Source organism: Acanthochromis polyacanthus, chromosome 10 (genome assembly GCF_021347895.1).
Source record: "Acanthochromis polyacanthus isolate Apoly-LR-REF ecotype Palm Island chromosome 10, KAUST_Apoly_ChrSc, whole genome shotgun sequence".
NCBI classification, from domain to species: Eukaryota; Metazoa; Chordata; class Actinopteri; family Pomacentridae; genus Acanthochromis; species Acanthochromis polyacanthus.
This window is the reverse complement of record NC_067122.1, coordinates 30,944,723-30,966,695: the sequence shown is the minus strand read 5'-3', so window position 1 is coordinate 30,966,695 and position 21,973 is coordinate 30,944,723. Positions and strand designations below refer to the sequence as shown.

Genomic DNA, 21,973 nt, shown 5'->3' with positions numbered 1-21,973 from the left:
TCCCAAACCAACACGTTGGTAACAAGATCATAGGTGTATTTTTCCTGTGTACTTTCTGTAATACTTCATACAATATTACAGTATTCCACTTGTATTTTACAATATGCAGTAAATATATGCAGTGACATTTTATCTCATTCAATTTTGTGTTTAGCATTGCTGTAACCTTTCTACAAAGGACTGCAAGACAACCTCACAGGGTGGCAGAGGGCCCCTTTCACACTTGAACAGGAGGAGTCTATTTGCATTATGGTTGTACAAAACAAGACTCAGGGAGATAAAGAGTGTCATTCTAGAGGACAACATTTTCGAAAACATCCAAACAGTCAGCATCTCAACCATTGACAGGGTTCTGAAAAGACAACAAACGACTATGAAGCAGCTGCATGCTGTTCCATTTGAAAGAAATGGTGAAAGAGTGAAGGAGCTGTGCTACCAGTATGCACAGGCAGAACATGTATGTAGTAAACACTGCAACATCATACAGTGATACACAGTAAGTGTGACATTTACACATTTGCTATGGCTGTAGAAAAGAAGATCCAATATGTGCTGTACACATTTGATATAACTGTATCTTGTCCAAAATGAAAATGCATGTAAATCATAAAACTCATTTTGTGCCTTCTGGATACCCATGGACGCTGCTATCTCTGAGAATGGTGTGCTAACGCATTCCCATTACTGGACCATACAATACAGAGCGTCTTGTCACCTTGCGGCTGTTGGCCGGCGGCCGCCTGGCGGCCATCTCTCTATTGTCCTTCGACCTTCAAAAAATTCCTGGATCCAGACGGTGAATCGGATCACCTCCAAAATCTAATCAATTCTTACTCGTGCTCTTCCGGACATCCTGTAAAAATTTGGTGAAAATCCGTCCATGACTTTTTGAGTTATGCTGTTAACAGACACACACACACACACACACACACACACACACACACAGAGAGAGAGAGAGAGAGAAATGGACAGACAAACGGTATGGCGGAGGTATGCGCTCTCCGAGTGCTTTTCTAGTTTTCATTGTAAATATTTAATGTTAGTTGACAGAAGCACTTTGGGCTCAAAGCCTAAGATAAGATAAGAAGGTTTTATTTGTCACATGCACAGTTATACAGAGTATAATGCCTCATGGTTTGACTATTTTTTTATTGCTTTGATCTTAAATATGCAGATTTGCTGTTTTTCATTGTCATGTAAGGTTGTTCATGTAAAGTTAGCTCACAGAAGCACTGTCTGCTTTAAGCCTTATAGTTAGGGTTTTTAACAAAATGTCCAATGTTTGTTGGCTTCACAGGTATGGATTTGTTTTTGTTTATTTGAGTATGTAAATATAAATATGTTGTTGACAGAAGAAGCACTTGGCCTCTTTGAAGCTGGAAAAATGAATTGTTTCTTTTTTTACTTTTGAAGTAAAACATAGATTTGCATATTTATACATTCTTAATTTGTTTAATTATAGAAAAGGAGATTTTAAGGGTTTGTGTACCAATTACACCTTATCTGGAGCAAATCATATCAAACACTGGGGAGATCAATTCATATTCACCAGCTGCTAACATTTACATGCATTTAATTGTCTGTTAGACTCAGCAGTAGTGCTTAGTACCCTCGTAGTGGTGCATAGTAATAGCACATCAAATGGCTGTGAACATAATTTACATCAATTCTTGTATTCCAGTGTTACCGACTCTGCTATTTGGTTTGGTAAATTAAGTGCGCCCCCCCAAGAGAAAAATTCACCAGCCGCCACTGGTAAGAGAGATCATATTTTGCAAGTACTGGCAGGAGTTATCCTGTCAGGACTCTGGCTGCAGTGTTTTGGATCAACTGTAAATGTTTCAAAGAGCTACTGGGACAACCTGATAGTAAGGAATTACAGTAGTCAAGCCTAGAAGTAACAAAAGCATGGACTAGTTTTTCTGCATCACTCTGAGACAGGATTTTTTTATTATTATTATTATTTTTTACAATACTTCTCTGGTGAAAAAAGGAAGCCCTGCAGATTTGTTTTATGTGTGACTTAAAGGACATGTCCTAGTCACAGATATCTCTAAGGTTCCTCACAGTAGTACTGGAAGCCAATGTAATGCCATCCAGAGGAACTATAGGGCTTATTCCATCCCAAAACACCAAATATTCAGGAAGGTGGTTGCAGCACCATCTTCAATTTTACTGTGGGTGCTGGTGGTGGTGCAGTGATGGCTAGAAGTTGGGACTTTGCATGGCTATAGTAAGAGGACAGATGAGTTTCTGTGCAAATTTGCAGATCTCTACCACCTGTGCTACACTGACTTCAGGGTCCTTGAAAATTAGGCACTTTTCATGGGGGGCAATGTTCAGCAGTCCATATCTCTCTAAATAATGAGCCGAGAGGGCTCCCCCTGTATAAGTTATAAGCCAGTCTGGTCTACAGCAATACTAAATGGTGCTAAGACATTAATCTGTAAGATTTCTGGTATTTTTAACACCCTTAACCCTACTCGCGAGTGGTTTTTACAAATAATTTATACATTTTGAGCAAGCCCCCCTGCTCTGTAGAGACTTCTCCTGAGTGTGTGTGTTGTTTCTAGGACATCACCAACATGTAGAGAGCTTGGAGAAAAAAATTAAAGTCTCTGTGATACCCAGAAGCAGAGATATAAGCATTTTAAAACCTAAAAATTGCAGGCGAGGATTGGGGGGGGGCATTTTGGCCTGAATTATTAAAATTTGAAAATGCCATAACTCAAAAAGGGAGTATAAGCCTGTAATTTTGCACATAAAGTTTTTTTTTTATCATGATCTCCCACCACTATCTTTAAAAGCCAAATTAAAAATGGTGCTGCAACCCCCATCTGTGAATTCAGACGGAATCACCCATATGCTTTGAAAGTGAGTTTCTAAGATGCCAAATACATTCACTTATCTAAATTTAGTAGTAGGAAATTACAGGTCATCCAGGTCTTTTTGTCCTCAAAACAATCTTGCAGTCTAGCTAGCTGATCAGTTTCATCTGGCTTCATAAATACAATTGTGTGTCATCTGCATAACAATGGAAGTTAATACAATGCTTCCTAATAATATTGCCTAAAGGAAGCATGTATAATGTGAAAAGTATCGGTCCTAAGACAGAACCCTGAGGAACTCCATGATTAACTTTAGTATGCTCAGAAGAGTTATTGTTGACATGCACAAACTGGAACCTATCTGATAAGTAGGATTTAAACCAGTCCAGTGCTGTCCCTTTAATGCCAATTGAATGTTCTAGACGCTGTAATAAAACTTTGTGGTCGATTGTGTCAAACGCTGCACTAAGATCTAACAAAACAAGTATAGAGACTAGTCCATTATCTGATGCTATGAGAAGGTCATTAGTAACTTTCACTAGAGCTGTTTCTGTGCTATGATGCACTCTGAAGCCTGACTGAAACATTTCAAATTATTCCTTTGTAAGTGTTCACATAATTGATTTGCAACTGTTCTTTCCAGAATTTTAGAGAGAAATGGTAGGTTGGATATCGGTCTATAGTTAGCTAACACATCTGGATCTAAAGTGGGCTTTTTAAGCAAAGGTTTGATGACAGCAACCTTAAAAGCCTGTGGTACATAGCCTGTTACTAGAGAGAGATTAATCAGATCTAACATTGAAGAATTAATTAAAGGTAAAATCTCCTTGAAGAGTCTAGTTGGGATAGGATCTAAAAGACATGTTGATGGTTTGGATGTAGAAACTGTTGAAATTAGTTCAGAGAGACATATAGGAGTGAAGAATTCTAAAGATTCATCAGGTCTAACAGCCAATTCAAAAGCATCTGTGACATTTGTAGGAAGGGCCAGATTAATTTTATCTCTAATCAGAACTATTTTATGTGTAAAGAAGCTCATGAAGTCGTTACTGGTTAAAGCTAAAGGAATACAAGGTTCAACAGAGCTCTGACTCTTTGTCAGCCTGGCTACAGTGCTAAAGAGAAACCTAGGGTTGTTCTTGTTCTCATCTATTAAAGATTGATAATTTATGGTCCTTGCATTACCTTATATATATTTATATATATAGATTACTAGACTATTTTTCCAAGCCACATACACTTCCTCTGAATTAGTGGAATACCACTTTCTTTCCAGCTTTCGGGATGCCTGCTTTAAAGTCCTCAGCTGGAATTATACCAAGGAGCAAGTCTTCTCTGAGATAGAACTTTCTTTTTTACAGGTGCAACACTATCAAGAGTTGTACGCAGTGAGGCTGAAGCATTATTAACATAATAATCCACTTCTGTGGGGGTAAAATAATAATAATTGCCTTCTGATTTATCAGTAAATGTTGCTGAAGTAAACAGTGAGGGTATTATTTCCTTAAATTTAGATACTGAATTGTCAGACAAACACCTACTGTAATGATATTTGTTCTCAGCTGCTAAACAATCCTTTACTTTAAATTGAAATGTGATCATAAAATGGTCAGAAAGAAGAGGGTTCTGGGGAAATACTGTTAACTCTTCAATTTCTATGTCATAAGTCAGGACAAGGTCAAGAGTGTGATTAAAACTATGAGTTGGTTTATTTACATGTTGAGAAAACCCAACTGAGTCTAATAATGAATTAAAAGCTGTTGTAAGGCTGTCGCTGTCTACGTCAACATGAATGTTAAAGTCACCCACAATAATAACTTTGTCTGAACTGAGCACTAATTCAGATAAAAAGTCTGAGAATTGAGATAAAAACTCAGAATAAGGAGCAGGAGGACGATATATAACAACAAGACAGTGTTCATGATGGTTTGGGACAATGTCAGTTTCCATCGCTGCAACATCATCAGGCAATGGTCCACAATAGGATGCTGATGGAGTTCCTCTTACCCTGCTCCCCATTCCTTAACCCAAATGAGGGGTTTTTTCTCAGCATGGAGATGGAAAGCATACGATCGCCAGCCACACAGACGAACCTTCTGGCTGCCATGGATGCAGCGTGTGATGACATCACAGCAGATGCCTGCAGAGGCTGCATCCATCTCCCACTGGATCATTTCAGACACTAGCTTGGTCCGAGACGCTTCCTCTAACTTCGGCTGAATTTCAGTTGAAGATTGCAGTGCCAGGAAGTACTGGATCTCCTCCTCAGACCTCTGCTGCTTGGATTTGACCTCCATATTTACCAGTTTTCAAACACTAACACTAAACACTACTACTACTACTACTATTCACTCGGCTGTTTAAAAATTAAAAATTTAAAAATTCTGTTTCCACCGTTGATCGTTGTTTACGTAGCCCCGCCTCCAGCCCCTGACATGCTCGGTGCTTAACTCTGGCTCTTTTTTTCAATATTTCAAATGTTTGTTTTAAAAGTAGAAATTAGTATAACCATTCTTTAATATGCATTATACTTTTAAACACTGATATCTTTGGATGTTTGGGACACAGACTAAAATTAGCAAGGCTCACAGTTAATGATTAAAATACTAATGGTTATAATAGTAATACACAGTATACATATGTACAATCAATATGAGCACATTCAGTGAGTCAACAGAGATGAGCGTACAAAAAGTATAGTTGATGTCAACTCCACATTTATTAGGGGGAAAACAATTAGGTATTATAACTCAGGTTAGAGATTATGTCCAAAGGGTCTGACATGCTCTCCATCCTGCCCAATTAGAAGAAAAAAATCATTTTAAAAAATAGTCATGAAAATAGTCCTAACATCATTATCACATCACCCCTGTCAACATAATCATCATCAGCACCAGACGCCAGTCATTCTAGGTATATGGTACAGGTAGAAGCAGAACACACTATTAGTCTTATTTTCTGGCTAATCTGCATTGCATTTGGGTTACATGGCATGGTTCTTTTCCCTTTTCTATTTTTTATTGTAGTGCATATTATTGTCTTCAAAACAAATAGATCTTAGTCTCTATCTTTATTTGAGCAACACAATAGAAGAGATGAGTTGGGTCTGTGCCTGGTTTTATGGCTGCAGTGCATCAGAAGATTCTGGTAACTGTAGTCTGAAAACATCATACATCCTCTGGCATTCGTCCAACCTGTCAACAAAATAAAAGCATTTCAAAATAAAGAACATAATCCCTGTGGAAAAATAGAACACATTTTTGGGTAACTAATCAGTTATTTGTATTCTACTTGAAACAGGGAATGAAATGCACGGACTGAAAATTCAGATTCTGAGTAGAGCTTTTTCCACTATCACACAGAAGATGAGTTTGGATATGGATCCTAGACCTAACAAGAGAGAAGTCTATGGTTTTATTATGTCAAACTGTCCCATCACATTGTAACACAATCTATGTTAGTAATTATTATTTTTCAGTTTGAAATTTTCTACCATTTTAGTTCAGAGAACCATATAAACATTCAAATGCTGGGAACCACTTTTTTTACATGCTGTTGTGGAGCATGGAGATATGACATCCCAGAATCAGCCACAAGAGGGAGACTCTGACAGAACAACAGCTCAATAAGGGAACATTGTGATATTATAACCTGTGATTTAGGATCAGATTATGCCATAACCCAATGAATGAGTTTGAACTAACCAAGTGTCTACTTTTTACATTCCTTATTGTTGAAACAGTGTAAAAATCAGAAGCATGTGTCACTGTTATAAGTGATGTTTTGATTATTTTTGAAAGGTTGTCATGATAATCTTTGTTTTAAGAAGTAACCAGGTCAGAACAGCAGCTCACTGTGAAAAGTGTTTTTGGTTACCATAGAAACTGATGTTTTCGATAGATTTGACTAAAATGAGGAAATTATGCTTTATGACATGGGAATGCTTTTAAGAGTTTTGATTACTTTGAAACTAAGATGTTTTAGAAAGAGTTTTAATTTCTGTTAAACTAAAAGAGTTTTAACTTTGTAATGAGGTGAGAAGTCAAGAGCTAAGGTGAACTAGGGTCAAGTGTTCACAGTAAAGGTCACTAAACTCACAATAGATTGAGGATTTTTAGAAGTCTGTACACATTGTCTAAAAGATTGCACAATGGGATGCCAGCAACAGTTAGAGGCTTACATCTGTTTATCCATTTCCTGATCAGAGGCCTGCTTCGAGCTGCAGACAGGAGAGATGGGGAAATGGCGAGGTTTAGTTCCTCAAACAAGAGGGATCTTAGGATCAGTTGGGGATGGGCTGTCTGGACAGTCCAAAGCAGATAGTTTCAGTTTCTTAAAAGTGGAGGTGTCCATGCGGTCGGTGAATGGTAGAAGTGTGCGAGTTGGGGGGGTGGGGGGGTGAAGTCATTGCTGTGTTGATTAAGGGTGCAGTCATTGTATATGCATAAGGTTCAGTAAACTATAAATTACATCTGATCAAGACGCAAGTTGGAGTTGTAAGGTGGTAGTCGCTCAATGCAAACCAGGGTAGAAATGCCCTGAGCTAAGGGGATTTTATCACGTAACTCCAGACGGGGAATTCAACATGATCTGCAAAGGAATAACTGTTCTGTTGGAATTATGGACCAAAGTACTGCTTTTTCTGCAGTGTTTGAGGATTACAGAACTGTGATCTAAAAGTAATGCAGACTGAAGGAACATTACTGAACTCTATTTTCCCTGTGAAGAACAACACCAGAATGGATTAACAAAGTTTATACTGGTCCAAACAACCAAATTGGATACATGCAGATCTAAATCTGGTCCGGACCCCCATCCACTTCCCCCTGGGCCCCGGCGAGTGTCAAAGACTTGTCGGGTTTCAGGTGAGCCTTCGACTACATCCAAGCCGGCTGCTCTCCCTCCAAATGATGTAATCTGGGTGATTATTACTTCTCTTTTATGAAAGCATAGTTCCACTTATGAGTCATGTTAAGCCATTGAAAGAATATGGATGTTTGATTAATGGTCTGATGATTAAGAGCTATTTACGAGTTATTTATGAAACTCTGTGTCGTATCTTACAATGCGTGACGGCTGTGTGTCGGCCATAGTGACGCGGATAAGTCGCACCGTACTGTTGTAGATGAACTGGTGGACAGCTGCGATATATTATGTGTGCAAGAGGCATTTCTTCCTAAGCAAGACCTGGAAGGTCTCAACTCCGTACATAAAGACTTCCACGGAGCTGGGGAATCTACCACTCATCTAAGCACTAAAATTGCTAGAGGGAGGATTCCTGGTGGGGTTGCTATGGATTGAGTCGGGCAAGGCCAAGCATGGCCCAGAATTTGAACATAAGAAGAATGCTCATGCTCGGTTTAAATATGCTCTTCGTTATATAAAAAGACACAAGAACACTTTTAGATCTGATTCTCTGGCTAAGAAGCTCCATAGCAATAGTGTAAATGATTTCTGGAAAGAAATAAGAGTGATCAATAACAGTAAAACCTCACTACCCTGTAATATAGATGGTGTCTGTGGGTCAGATGAAATCTCGCAGTTGTGGCAGAAGAAATATCAAGAGTTGTTCAACTGTGTTAAAAGCAATGTTGTTGCTGTCACCAATGTAGGTTTTGATGAAGGGGTGATTATTAGTCCCTCTGCGGTACATGAAGCTATCATGAAACTCAGCGACAATAAAGCTTGTGGTATGGATAATATAACAGCTGAACATATGAAATATGCTAGCAAGAAACTTTGCCCCCTGCTCAGCCTATCTTTCACTGGATGTCTGGTTCACGGAATTCTACCAGATTTTATTCTGGCTGTTCTACTTGTTCCAGTCATAAAAAATAAGGCTGGGAAGCTTAACAGCTCTGACAACTATAGACCAATAGCCTTAGCAAGCATAATGTCTAAAGTGTTGGAGAGACTACTTAGTAGACTCGAGGACTATATTCTCACCTCTGATCATCAATTTGGGTTTAGACACAAACATAGTACAGATATGTGTATTTTTGCTCTGAAGGAGATCTTAGATAATTACAATAGGCAAAATACGTCATTGTTTTTGTGTTTTATAGATGCCTCTAAGGCCTTTGACCGTGTGAACCATGGAAAAATGTTTAAAAAACTGTGGCAATGTGGGGTTCCTGTAGCCTAGCCGTGCTAGACAACCCACGGCAACGAATTTAATTCTCTGCCAGGGTGGGTCTAGTTACCCTCCATAAGGCTCCAGGCTGGATGCTCCTAAAACTGGCCGGACCAATCACCATGAAGTGTAGAGTCAGAAGGCGGGCGTAACTAAGTGACGACAGAGGCGCGACGATTCTGACAGAAACAACCGGCGCACAATAAACAGTTATCTTTGGACTCGGCTTTGGCCACAGCCCTTAAAGATTTGAAGCTAAAATTCAACTTGAAAGATAAACAAAGGACGGCACTGAAGTGTTTCATTGAGAAGAAAGACGTATTTGGACTTATGCCGACGGGATATGGCAAATCCTTAATATACCAGTTGGCTCCGCTGGTTGGGAAGCTAATGGGACTTAGCCACAATCCGCCGGCGCTCTCGGAACCACGTCAGCCTATTCGTTGCGCTGATTGGTTGTATACCTACCCAACTGCTGCAGAGTGATCTGATAGACAACCTTTTAGCCCGCCTCCCTCCCTGTCGAGCGGCCCTAGACCCTTGTGCCGTCAGAAACATGGGTATAGCGTGGCTAGGCTAGGGTTCCTGCATATCTTGTTAGAATTTTGTCCTTCTGGTATGCTCATCAGACCATGAGAGTAAAATGGGGCAAATCTACATCTGATCCATTCTATGTGAGCAATGGTGTTCGCCATGGTGGAACTTTCTCCTATACTGTTCAATATCTATATGGATGATCTATCTTAGCGCCTCAATGCATGTCGTACAGGTTGTATTCTAGGTGGAAATCAAATCAATCACCTCATGTATGCAGATGACTTGGTCATATTAAGTCCATGTACGGCTGGACTACAACAGCTGCTGAGTATATGCAGCCAGTATGGGTTAGAGCATGATATAATGCTGTTAAGAGCAACATTCTGATAGTCTGTAGTAGAGATGACAGACATTCAAAGTTTCCAGTTTTCTATTTGTCAGGCTTGGCTCTCAGTGAATGCAACGCGGTGAAATATCTTGGACATTTTATTACAAATGATCCTTCTGATGACAAAGGCGTGGATAGACAGTGTCGCAGACTGTATGCTCAAGCAAATATGTTATGTCATAAATTCAGTATGTGTTCTGTGCCAGTGAAGGCGGCCCTATTTAAAACTTACTGTACCCCCTTTTATACTGCCCATCTGTGGTGCAGATTTAGACAGAGCAGCCTTAGTGTGGCCTACAGTGACAGTATGAGGCTGCTGCTCAGAGCTCCTAGGAGTTGTAGTGCTAGTGATATGTTTGGAAGTATTGGTGTACCAACATGCTCGGCAGTGCTTCGCAATCTAATGTACAGATTTATGTGTAGGGTTGATGTGTCTGAAAACAACAGAATCTCTGTAATATGCAATCCTCGGCGCAGCTCGGTAAGGTTTGCTTCGAGGCTTTGGAGCCATTGGCGCTCTTGCCTTTACTATGTTTTTCTTTTAAATCTGTGCGTATTTTCTGTTTTCTTTTTTAATATGTGTGTATTTTATTTTAACGATATGGACCACCTTGACGGTCATTTTGAAATAACGTTTCTATTCTATTCTATTCTATTGCTACGCCCTTGCTAAAAAATTATAATAAACATTTTTCCTGTAATTAAAGTTAACAGATTGGAAATGCACTTTATCCCTATCACAATGATTAATTCTGAATATTTTCTCTGGTGGTAAAAAGTCAGGTTATTGTGTGCATTATATCTAAAAAAGGTTCTGAGAGGTTACTAGTCTTTGGGGCTGTGGGTGGCCTATTACAAACATATCCTTGGGGTTTTTTCCTAACCTCTAAACTTTAACCTAGCAGCTTACCAAGTGCCAAACCCGGGAAAGGAAAAGCTGCCGTTAACAGACGTGACTGGTAGTTAATTTAACCATTCGAAAGCGGCTACTCAGTTAAATTAATTATCAGAGGAAGCAGGACAGGCGGCTGGATGAAGGCGAATTTTCCTCGAATACCAGCTTAAACGTTCTTCAGAACCCATCTGGGTCAGACCCCACCGGGCTGTAGAACCGGACCCGTTAGATGGAAAGCTGAGAGCTGGGGGTCCAGTAGTTCTCTCAAGATCAATTATTAATTTAGTTGGTCTAAGGGGATTTACTGGGCTCCCCTTTGGGGTTTTACAATGCATAAAAGCCTTAAGTATTAAAATCATTGTAAAAAAGGAACAGGAATACTTGAGTCCCCGCTCAGCAGACCCAGAGCAATGTGATCATCCCATTGGAGCACACAAATCACTCTCCATTTAGCTTTCATCTTCACCAACTCTGTTTTCAGAGGTTTTTCACTGAAAGCCACTGCTCCAAAGACGGTTGATGAGAGCACTGAGGGGGCAACACCAGCAAGCTGAAATTTCAGACTTGGTGATAATCCTCTGTAGGTTTGTCACCTTACATAGTAATCTGATTCCCACTTAAATGTCCCCTCAAGTCAAAATTAAGTTGATAATATGCAGCATGGTGTTTTTATATGGGAAAGGACAAATCATAAGCAAAATAAACAGTGCCATGGCAGAGCATTTCCACCTTAAAACTGCAGTGCACTAATGAAAATCCCAAAAGCACAGACTGAGACTTCGTATGTAATCAACCTAAGGAACCAATCCTGTCTACTGCACAGTCGGGCTTTTTCTGTCATTATTATGCTTCAGAATTGGTTGAGCTACACCAGTGGTACAACTTGCAATTGTGTAGCATAGAGGACACTGTGCATGAACAGAGTTTGAGCAGGATTAGGGGCTCGACACACGGGAGGCGACAACAGTCACGCTCCATTCATTTTCTATGGCTGCTGTGCGACGAGACGAACATCGCTTTCCCCCCTCACAACAACGCCACGGCGACATTCATGCACGTGAAATTCTGCATGCGTTCATGCAGACGTGCACCCGCTGGCTTGCGACGCGATACAAGAAAGTTGAAAAATGTTCAACTTTTGTCGCTGTCGCCTGGAGCTTCAACCAATCAGCGAGGGTTTCACTCACTGACCAATGAGCTCACAGCATGTTACACAGTGCAGTCTGCTCCTATACATTAATGGTCCGCTTTGGAAAAAAGGTCTGGGCTAAGGCGAAAGTAGGCTCCGAATTTTTCTGGATCTTTTTTGAGATCTGGCATCAAATGGTGGTATTCTCCATGCTCTTTCTGAGTTTGTAATAAGGCATGGACCCAGGGTCGTTTCTTTCTTTTATAGGCCAATGTCAAGACTAAAACTTTCGGCTAAATCAAGCAATATCTTCTGGCTCATCTTTATGCTTTTCTATCGTGAAACTCTGAAAATGTAAAAAAATCCCTCCAATTTCACAGCCAATCAGAAGTGAGGGAGACAAACCTGTTTGCATGTTGCAGCCAATTATTTTTAGCCCATTTGTCTTAACGCTGCTTGCTGCTCATCATCAGGTTGCTGCTTTAAATAGACTTTCCTGCTCTGTGCGTGGAGCAAACGTGTTTTCAGGGGTTAATCGTGTCGCCGTGGATGTAATGGGACGCGTGCTGATGCTCAACAAATTAATGCAGTTCATGTATTAGCTCAATGCTTTTTTCTCTGCCTCGCAACAGGAAAGATGAGTCCAAGGAGCCCATTGTGGAGGTGAGAACAGAGGAGGAGAACACCCCCAACCAGAAGGTCCCACCGAGCCCAACGAGACCACGCCGCTGACAGAACCTGAGTGAGTGAAGATTGTCAGGATCTGCACAGAATCTGCCTGGAGAGCAAATCATTGAGTTACTCTCAGCAAAAAAACCCAAAAACTATAGTTTAGTCTGGTTCAAACTGTATTCAAATAATGAAAAGACCTCACCGCTGCATTCACAGCTGAGCAGGGCAGGCACAGCGTAATTCTGCTGATTTAATTCTCTGCTGTAAACAACGTAAACCAGGTTCTGCTTTTGGAATAACGTGAACTTCTGGAACTCCACTGATCTGTTTGCACTGCAGAGCGGATTAATGCAGCATTCAGCAGCAGCAGCAGCTCTGCTGGTGTCGGTCTGTTCTCAACCCCGATGTGGGCTACAGATGAAAAAAGTGATTCTATTCTATTCTGTTCTAAATGATCTGTGCTTTTGCACAGCGTGCTGTGTGTCGCCGGCGCCTGCCGTTGCCAAGTATCGCACACCGTGTGTTGAATTAATCTCCTGTTGCGATGACTTTCACATTCCCCCTTCAACTGTCGCTCCCCGTGTGTCGAGCCCCTTACAAGTGAGCTAGTGTACTCAAGCAGCTGTGAGTGGGGAAGGGAAATAGAGAGACAGGAAGGGACTACATGGGACCAGGGGTGAAAGTAAGCCCGAACGGTCCGGTACTGTGTACCGGCAAAAAATCTGGTGGTGGTACGCCGCTCTTCCACCGGTATCCACTGTTGCCAACTCCTCAGTAAGAAAAGTAGCTGTTGGCCGTCCTGAAAGTCGCTAGAAGTCGCTAAATGACATCATCGCCTACTTTGCATATTTCCCAGTTTGCATGTAATTGTAATCAACGTTGTAGGAGAGAGGAATAACGTTGTGGAAGAGACCAAAAAAGTGAGTGTAAAACACCCAGAATATGTTTTTCTACTACAGGCTAAATGCTGTGGTTTATTTTAGTATGACAGTGAAGAAACATTTTCATTTATATTCCGCTCTGTAAGTCTGGATGGGATCTGTAGTGACTTTGACCATGTGCGATTCACCTGCCGTCTGGAGGGATGTGTCCTCTAATCAGACACTGGGACTGCTGTGGGGTTACTGGACTGACAGCCTGTGCTCTGGGAGGGGGAGGAGCTCACAGCAGCACCTGCTGCTGGTTGAGGACAGTAGCTGCAGAATGATCCCAGTTTTCCTGTCAGAGTCTCCAAAACGGCAGAAAAAGTCGCTAGATTTGTGGCTAGTCGGTTTAGACAAAAAAAAGTCACTAGGAGCTTTGAAAAGTGGCTACATTTAGCGAGAAAGTCGCCAAGTTGGCAACACTGCCGGTATCTATGGGTACGCCGCCCGGCTGCCTGCTATCTAACGTTCACTCAGCAGTACGTGGGTGCGCATGCGTGTCTACTTTCCATAACACAGTGACTGCTATGGGCAATAGCAGCCAATAGCAAGTAGGTGCGCTTGATTTATTGCACTGGGACATTTCCCACAACTCGTCAATAGACGTCAACAAGCGCCACTTGCGCCGGGACGGGGCGAGCAGTAAATTACACCTGAAATTCCACACGTTCTTGTGATTGGCTGAAAAACTTTAAACTGGATTTACAGCAGTTATCATCCACAGATGCATATTTTAAATAAAAACCAGGCGTAAACTAACCGTGACGTCACCTGTTGGTTTCAACGGCGAGAAAATGAAGCCCGGATTTTGCTACTTCCTGGTCGCCATTTTGGATTTTTTGGAGCCAGTGACGTAAAAAGCGTCATCAAACAGACTGGACCAGAGAGAAACTAGGGGCAGGATTGGCTGAGGACTCTCTTATCCCGCCCACATTTTACCGCTGAGGCTTCTGTTGCTGTCTATCAAGTATAGCCACGCCCCCTGGCTCCGCCAACTTTAACGATTTATTTAAAATTCAGTATTGATTTATTTTAAGATCGGCCACCTGATCTCTCATTTTGACCATGAAAACTAACGGAAAAAATCCTGAGCTGTAGAACATCAGTCTATCAAATTTTATTTTTTCCAAAAGTGAATTGGGGTCTATGGAGCAAAAGCTTTTTGGAGCCAACCCTAGTGGACGGCGTGATATTGCAAGTTTTTGACACTTCCGGATTGGCTTCAATTCTGGAGCCAGATGCTACGTCCACTATATATACAGTCTATGATAAAAACAGAGAGAAGCACTACAAAACAGTCAAAAAAAATATTTTGTCAAAGTAATAATGCGAGGAAAATAACTTCTTTGATTAAAGGAAAAGACAGGGACTCTTAAGAAGGGTTAGCAGAGAAAATCAGAAACTAACTACTACTGTAACTACTTTAGGCCTCTGTGGAAAATCTTTTAGGTGATGTGTTTTGATGTTTAGTTCCATTCTGAGTGTTTGCTTGTGACCTCATGTCTGTTCTTAGAGCCTGTATTCTGGATGTTTATCAGTGTTTCAATTAAAGCAAAAAGTTTACGTATTTTCAAGTGTTATTAATTCCTACCTATTCCACTGGCCTACAGTAAAATATTAATATGTTTTACTTCATGCTATTTTAATAACCCGTTGCACTTCAGTGTTCCACCCGCGGGATGCTTTGAGATCTGCATTAGCATTTCCTTAAATGTCTGAAGCTGCAAACGCGATTATACAAACACTATACACCCATGGAAAGCTTAGATTCTCATGAATCCGCCGGTATAAACCACTTTCAGATGTGATTACCACAGCGGGTAATATAAACACATTTGTCCAACAAACAACAAATAACGTAAACAGCACAACTCCCCTTTGAAGGCTCATAACTAGTCACAGATGAAAATATTACACAAAAAACGGCCATAATCCAACCTTGGACATCCAGACAAAACAAGCCAGTAAAATATTTTGTCCAAAACATGTCTTGAAATCAGTAAAGAATCCACAAATAGCTAGTTTTCGTGAACGTGCACCTTGCGCTGCGCGTCCCATATTTGGGATAGGCTACAGCACCCCCCGCAACCCTAGTGAGGATAAAGCGGTGTATAGAGAATGGATGGATGGATATTAGCGAACTTCAGTAGAAATTTCAGGCGGAATTGACTGCATGAAGTTAGAGCGAGACGAGGGTTTTGGTAATAGTACCGGCGAGAACTTAAAACTACTTTCACCCCTGCATGGGACATAATAAAATCCATCAGTGAGGTATGAATAGCAATGACAGAACTAAACCAGCCAGGAGCAACTACTGAATTGTCTGTGTCTCTGCTGGAAAGATAAGGAAACTGCTAGAGCTTTGACAGTCTCTACAAGCACATGATCAGTGTCATTGTGTGACTTCCTGTTGTAATCAGCTTGGCTAACTTAGTAACAGTAACGTCTTTTAAACCTCTTTGTAAAGCAACGTCTGTCCTAATTTCATTTGAGCATCTATTGAATTGTCATTTTTGTTTCATTGTTTTAATTCTCCTTTCAGCTTTTATTCTTTTATTTGTATTTAACAAAGCACATTGTATTTTGGTTCTCTGTTTCCAGGATGCTGTTACTGATTTTGTCTTTCATTTATTGACCTTCAAGTGAAGTGCCTTTGAAAGAAAAAATATTATTATTACTGTTAGATTGATAGGTTCTCTGCTATGTGTTTTTAAAAGGGAATGTTGTTTCATAGCTCTTGTCATGCTATTCACAGCAGTTAGCATTACCCTTTGTCAGCCCTAAAAACCTTTCTAAGTCATTGGCCATGTGATAGGTTTACTGCCACAGAAGAGAAATAAAATCTCTAGTTCTAAACTATGTAGATCTGAAGTTGTTTTAAGCAGGTCACGCAGGTTTATCGTCTACACGTGCACAGTTTAACGCTATGTTTGCTGTTGTGCTTGCTTATGCAGCACAATAGCATGATTAGCTGCATGTTCCCTGGTTTGGTTTTTACAAAGTAAACAACTGCCGGGTTATGAGCCATCTTTGGTGTTACAGAATTCTCCCACAGATTTCTGACCAGGATTCTTTAAGTGGCGAGCCCCACTCTTATTATGTTTGGACAGAAGAGTTGAACTGTTTTAGTTTAGGATGTTAATAGCGTGCCCCCTTCTCCAACACTACAACATTAGGAAAACTGGAGGGCATGAGCATCAGCGGATCTGCTACTCAATCTCCTGCTACAGCTTACAGTTTGCTTGTTAGCTACACTTTTTTTGTGACTTCCCTGGATGCCAGAATTTCCAAATCAGCCTGTTTCTTTATTCAAATTTTCATAGAGTAATGACATGAAGAAGAAGCAGGCTGATGTTATGGAGAGCTGTGTTGACGGAACGCTGCCAGTCACCACTAACACCCACTTCTACAGTGACAGAAGTTGTGTAATTACACCAAGTAGTGTTACAAACTTTCTTCTGAGACAACACTGATAATCCACTGTAACTGGTAAATAGGTCCAAACTTACTATTTCCCTCCACAGTCTTCATCCTCCTGCTGCCAGTACAAGGCCACCAATGAATGAAAGTCTAATAAGTGTGCTTAGTGTATTATAATAGGAAACTTAGTCCACAGACGCAAAGTGACAACACTACTGCACATATATAAATGATTTAGTTAAAACAAACTCCTGTTTTCCTGGTTGGCAAGCTTCAGTTGGGGTGTTGTGAAAGCTGACAATCAGCGCCTTCAACGGATCTGCCTACAACATGTCAGAGGAAAAAATAATGCTGATTCTTTCATTATTGTAAAAAAACATGTAAATGTTTTTAATCAGTTAAATTTACATGGTTGGATAAAAACAGTTTTCTGTGGTCTAACACATTCAACACATTCTTTCACTGCTTCACTTTAAGGCTTCCTCATACGATCAGCAGCTTTGTGTGAGAGATAAAGACTGTATTTCTAGTCAGCCATGACATAAGGAGTAAAGTAGGTTTTTCACTCAGCTGGTGTATCTTTGGAAAAACATGTTCAGGTAAAATCTTCCTTCAGAATACTGAGGTGAGGAGCTGCCACTGCATTGCATTTAGACAGTACCAGCTATGACTGGTATATTGTTGAGATGAAATTATGGAGGAATATTTGTCACCAGTCCTGACCTGGTTTCTGTCCTGCTGTTGGTGTGACCTCAAGCCTGCAGTGGTGCAAAATCACAATGCAGTAAAAAGTTGTTTTCCTGCTAGCTGTGTGCAAAGACTCAGAGGCTCATACAGGCACATTTCACCCTCCACCCACCCCCTCTTTCTGTCTTTCCACCAGCTGCTGTCTGACAGGCTGATGACTGTGTTTTTTCCCCTCCTTGTTTCAAAGTATGTTGGAGCAGATGGCCTGGAGAGACATAGTGGGGGAATGTGTTGGAGAGACTGCTGGGGAATGTGCCAAGTGTGTGTGTGTGTGTGTGTGTGTGTGTGTGTGTGTGTGTGTGTGTGTGTGTGTGTGTGTGTGTGGCTTCAGTTCGCGTGCCTTCTCACTGCCCTCTGCCCTTCATGGCGCCAGCTCCACTTCCCTTCCACTCTAAACATCTGGCGTCTGGGACTTTCAGAGAACACACACACACACACACACACACACACACACACACACACACACACACACACACACACACACACACACACACACACACAGACAGAGAGAGAGAGATTTCTTGCTAGCCAGCAAGGAAAAAAGTCCTCAGCTAAAAGAGCAACATTAGGTTGTGAAGTTCGATCTCAGAGCTGTACACTGTGACTGTGTCTTACAAATGAAAGCCTTTTCATCCACTGTCCTATCACAAATAAAGTGTATTTTTCAATTTAACAAACACACACACCTCTTTATATGGAGAAGCAGCCTCTCCCTATTCCACTCACCAGTTTCAGCCTAAAGCTGAAATAACTACTGTATGGTGTTAGTGAAAGACTGATGCAACAAGTCATGTAAATCATCTGCTTGTTTGAAGACTGTTGTAAGCAGGTTAGTACAGCAGCACTGAAGCTTTGTACCAACAACCAGGGCCACATCTGCTTCACTTTTCAGATATGCACATATAATAATAATAATCAGAATAGTGGGGGCTGCCCAGCACAAATAAAGGCAAACTTTAAAGAAACAAACAAACAAAATAAACATTTGAGGTCCCGGGAGTTCAGAAAAAACTGTGAGAGAATGAATTATTTGCACTATAACGGCTCACATGGTACACGCTAACAGTCTATTTTCACAATGATAGCTGTGTTATCACAACAACAGAGCTGTGTCACAGTCTCAAAGTGTCTGCCTAATGTGGCCCTGTGACCTCTGGGGGATTCCTGTGGTATCTCTTACTGGGACATTTGGTTTTGTGGGTGGAGTGAGGCCTCTGTGCAACCTGTGAGTGGAGGCCAGGTCTGCATGTTGGGCTCTTCGTTGCATTCTCCAGTCATACCTGAGCAGCTTTGGTAGGGTGCAGTGTTGTTGGTACGGGCTAGGGGAAGGCCCATGCAGATGTTGTACAGATGTACATCTAAAACAAAGTTTGGATTGGTAGTACATGTGTGTGATGGCCGTGTGTGGGAAAAGGACCTTTGTAAACCCTTTTGTGTCTGGGTGGCGTGGATTGACAACATCTGGTCCAACCTGGCACTCGCGAGGAGCGATTAACCTGGAGCTCCAGACCTCCTCCCAGCCCTGGTCCTTCCCACTTTGGATTGGTCCACCACTGTCCCACAATCAGTGCACATGTCCATATAACTACAACCGAGACTTTCAGTCGGTGTGGCTGGTATTTGTGACCAGTCCACCGTGGTGCCTCTGTGTATGGTTGTCCTGTGTGGTCCTTTGGTCCGTCAGTACTTGTGGTGGGTGCTACGGACGGATTCAAGCTTCTTTTGGCGGCTGTGGATTTGGTGTGAAGCCCCAAGTCTGAGTGGAGACTGAGGCTCCAATTCACATTCTGTCAACTGTGTGAAGAAGTTATTCAGTATTTTGAGTATTGGTGAACTGTGGCTTCAGTCTGTGTGTATTCAGAGGCACCAGTATTGTTCAGTTTGTTCTGTGCATTCTTTGTATTAGGTTTTTTTTACTTGTGGTGGGTGTTGCTAATGTATTTAAGTTTGGCTAGGGAGTTTTAATTACTTTCCCTGTGTTTAGATAGTTTTAGAAACTGTTAGCTTTCGTTTTGTTATATTCTGTTCTTTGATTTAGCAACATCCACCAATCCTGAGTTCTTCGTATGATCACTTTTTTTTTTTAATTTGCCACGGAGCAAAAAAATTCCTTGACCCAAACCATTAACATCTTGTTATTTTGTTGCATAGAGGTTGGATTGTAACAACATGGCAAAGTAAAATCCACATGAATGCAGAACATTACACTAGAATGAGATGATGAATGTTGTTTGCTTCACCTGGCAGTGACTGACTGGGGTATAATGAATTTATGAGAATGACAGATTAACATGAACGTGTTGTGTTTCCATTAATTTAAAATTAAATCAGGAGCTGGTCACAGAAAGAAGTAGTCTCTCATCTCTCTGTAGGCCTCCAGCCACTCCTTGACAATGCATGTTGTAAAGACTTACCTTCCTCTTCTTGCTTCTGCCCTCAGCCTGCAGGGTCCTGGTACATTGTTCCACACACTGAGAGAAGCTCAGACTGCTGTGGTCGGAACTGTAGTCCAGCTCAGCTAACTGAGCCAGAGACAGAATATAGTTGCAGGCAATACGTAGTATGGCCAGCTTGGAGAGCTTCTGTCCATACGAGTAACATGGAACCTAGAGAGAGAGAAAAATGGAGGGACATGAACAGCAGTGGAGAAGGCTGATGGAAGACACAACCAGAGTTTCTAAGATGGTGGTGAGGTGTTTTGCACTGTAATAGGTGACTGAGTTCATGAAACGCCTGAGTAGTACTCCTTCCTTTGGTATCTTTGGAAATCCATATCTACAGCGTGTGGCACGTCCAGAGTAAAACTGAATATAATGGATGTTCGATGCCCCCCCCCACTTTTTTTAGGTGTTGTAAGAGGTCTATGACCACCTTCTTGAAACTGCTAGTGGGGTCTCACTTTGAGCACCTCATAGCTGGTATTGTCACAGTGTGGCTATTTTGGTATGGTTATCTGCTGTGTTAAAGTACAGCTGTGTATCTTCCTTTGTAATGGTAATACTCTGGTCTTTCACATTATTTTGGCATTCCTTTCCTGTGTTGTTAGGTTGGAAGGAAGTGTTTTTGCACTTGAAAGTAACACTGACATCTATAACCCGAGTTGTCCTGCTTCTGCCCCTGCAAGGTTGTTGTTCCTTATGGCTAATCATGAGAGGTGAAACATCTTCATGAACAACATAAGAGTCCAGTTGCCTTCTACTGAAGCTTTTATGATGTGGGTGCAGAAGCTGTCCCAAACAGCAGCCCTCCAAAGAAGTAGCAACCAAAGGGAGCGACAAAGGATGTTGGTTTGACAAATTCTTCTGTCTCATAGGCATCATGGGGTTGTAAGAGTCTGAGTGATTATGGCATGCTTGGTAGTCTTTAGCTGCTGTATGAGGCAAAGTTCAGGTACAATTGGGGTAGTCATCATTTTATCTTATAACATACCTTCTCTGAAAAAAATCCTCAAGCGTGGCAACAGGGAGTTTCCCTGTTTCTGATGTGCAAGCACATGAAAGTTCATTACCTGTTCTGATGCCTTATAGCTATCTAAAGCCCCCCCATATGCTCCCATATACTTGTATATCAATTTGTTCCCTGCTTGCACAACCATTTAATTCTCTTCCTACAATTACTGCCAGTTATCAGTTACAGAAGGATGTCAGAAGGTGTTAACAACACTCTTGAGTCATTCAGTGGAGCTAGTTGTTATAAACTAGGAGTGTAAAATACAAGCGGTTAAGATATGAAGAAGTTCACTTAGACCTTTTCTCAGCTTTGAGAAAACGGTATGTACAGGTTTGTGTGGTGCAAAATAAATGTCTACTCTTACATTCAGTGTGACGCTGGACTAAACACCTACATACACAAAACAAAAATAAAAACCCATCATAAAAGTCTATCAGGACAGGCCTCCCTATCACAGTAAAAGTGATGGAGTGTGTGTGTTTGTGCTTAGAAAACATTGTTGTTTGTGTGTCTGTTTCAGTTTGAAGTCTGACCTGCTTCCTCAGGGCCTCAAATGCAGCACTGATAGTGTGAACACGGGTCCTCTCCCTGGCATTGGCTAGAAGCCTCCTAGTCTGCTGGATGGCTTTGACCTCTGGAGGACGCCCAGGTCCATCAGCAGTTAATCCAACTCGCTTCCTGGGAGACTCCTGAGAGCAGGAGACAGTAGAAGCTCACATTGTAGAATTGATTAAAAAGATGCCCTTGTCATGTGGTATTTTTAAAGTAAATAAAGCAAACTATTATTCAACGTGCTGTCCAGAAGCTTTACTTCCACATGCCACACAGACCTAACAGGCAGCAGGTGACAC

At 41.4% G+C, this 21,973-nt stretch overlaps 1 protein-coding gene and 1 long non-coding RNA gene across 4 annotated transcripts in view; one reads left to right on the top strand and one right to left on the bottom strand.

The window, feature by feature from the left end:
- Nucleotides 1-5,523: 5,523 nt before the first annotated feature.
- Nucleotides 5,524-21,973, bottom strand: part of atoh8 (atonal bHLH transcription factor 8) — a 19,212-nt gene continuing 2,762 nt past the window's right edge. The window contains exons 2-5 of one of the 2 annotated variants that reach the window (XR_002596671.2): nt 21,656-21,811; nt 20,087-20,278; nt 18,013-18,084; nt 5,524-6,022 (exon numbers count right to left, since the gene is read on the bottom strand). Coding sequence is in view for 1 of the 2 variants with exons in the window: in XM_022214620.2 (XP_022070312.2) it covers nt 5,996-6,022; nt 20,087-20,278; nt 21,656-21,811 (375 nt within the window). In the remaining variant the exon portion in view is untranslated. The remainder of the gene's footprint in view (nt 6,023-18,012; nt 18,085-20,086; nt 20,279-21,655; nt 21,812-21,973) is intronic. The other variant, XM_022214620.2, reaches the window with a different exon arrangement.
- The window catches only part of LOC127535683 (uncharacterized), a 22,688-nt gene continuing 7,786 nt past the window's right edge, over nt 7,072-21,973 (top strand). Inside the window, exons 1-2 of one of the 2 annotated variants that reach the window (XR_007944535.1) lie at nt 7,072-7,693; nt 12,543-12,652. This is a non-coding gene — a long non-coding RNA (uncharacterized LOC127535683). Of the gene's footprint in view, nt 7,741-12,542; nt 12,653-21,973 lie in introns of both variants that reach the window. The other variant, XR_007944536.1, reaches the window with a different exon arrangement.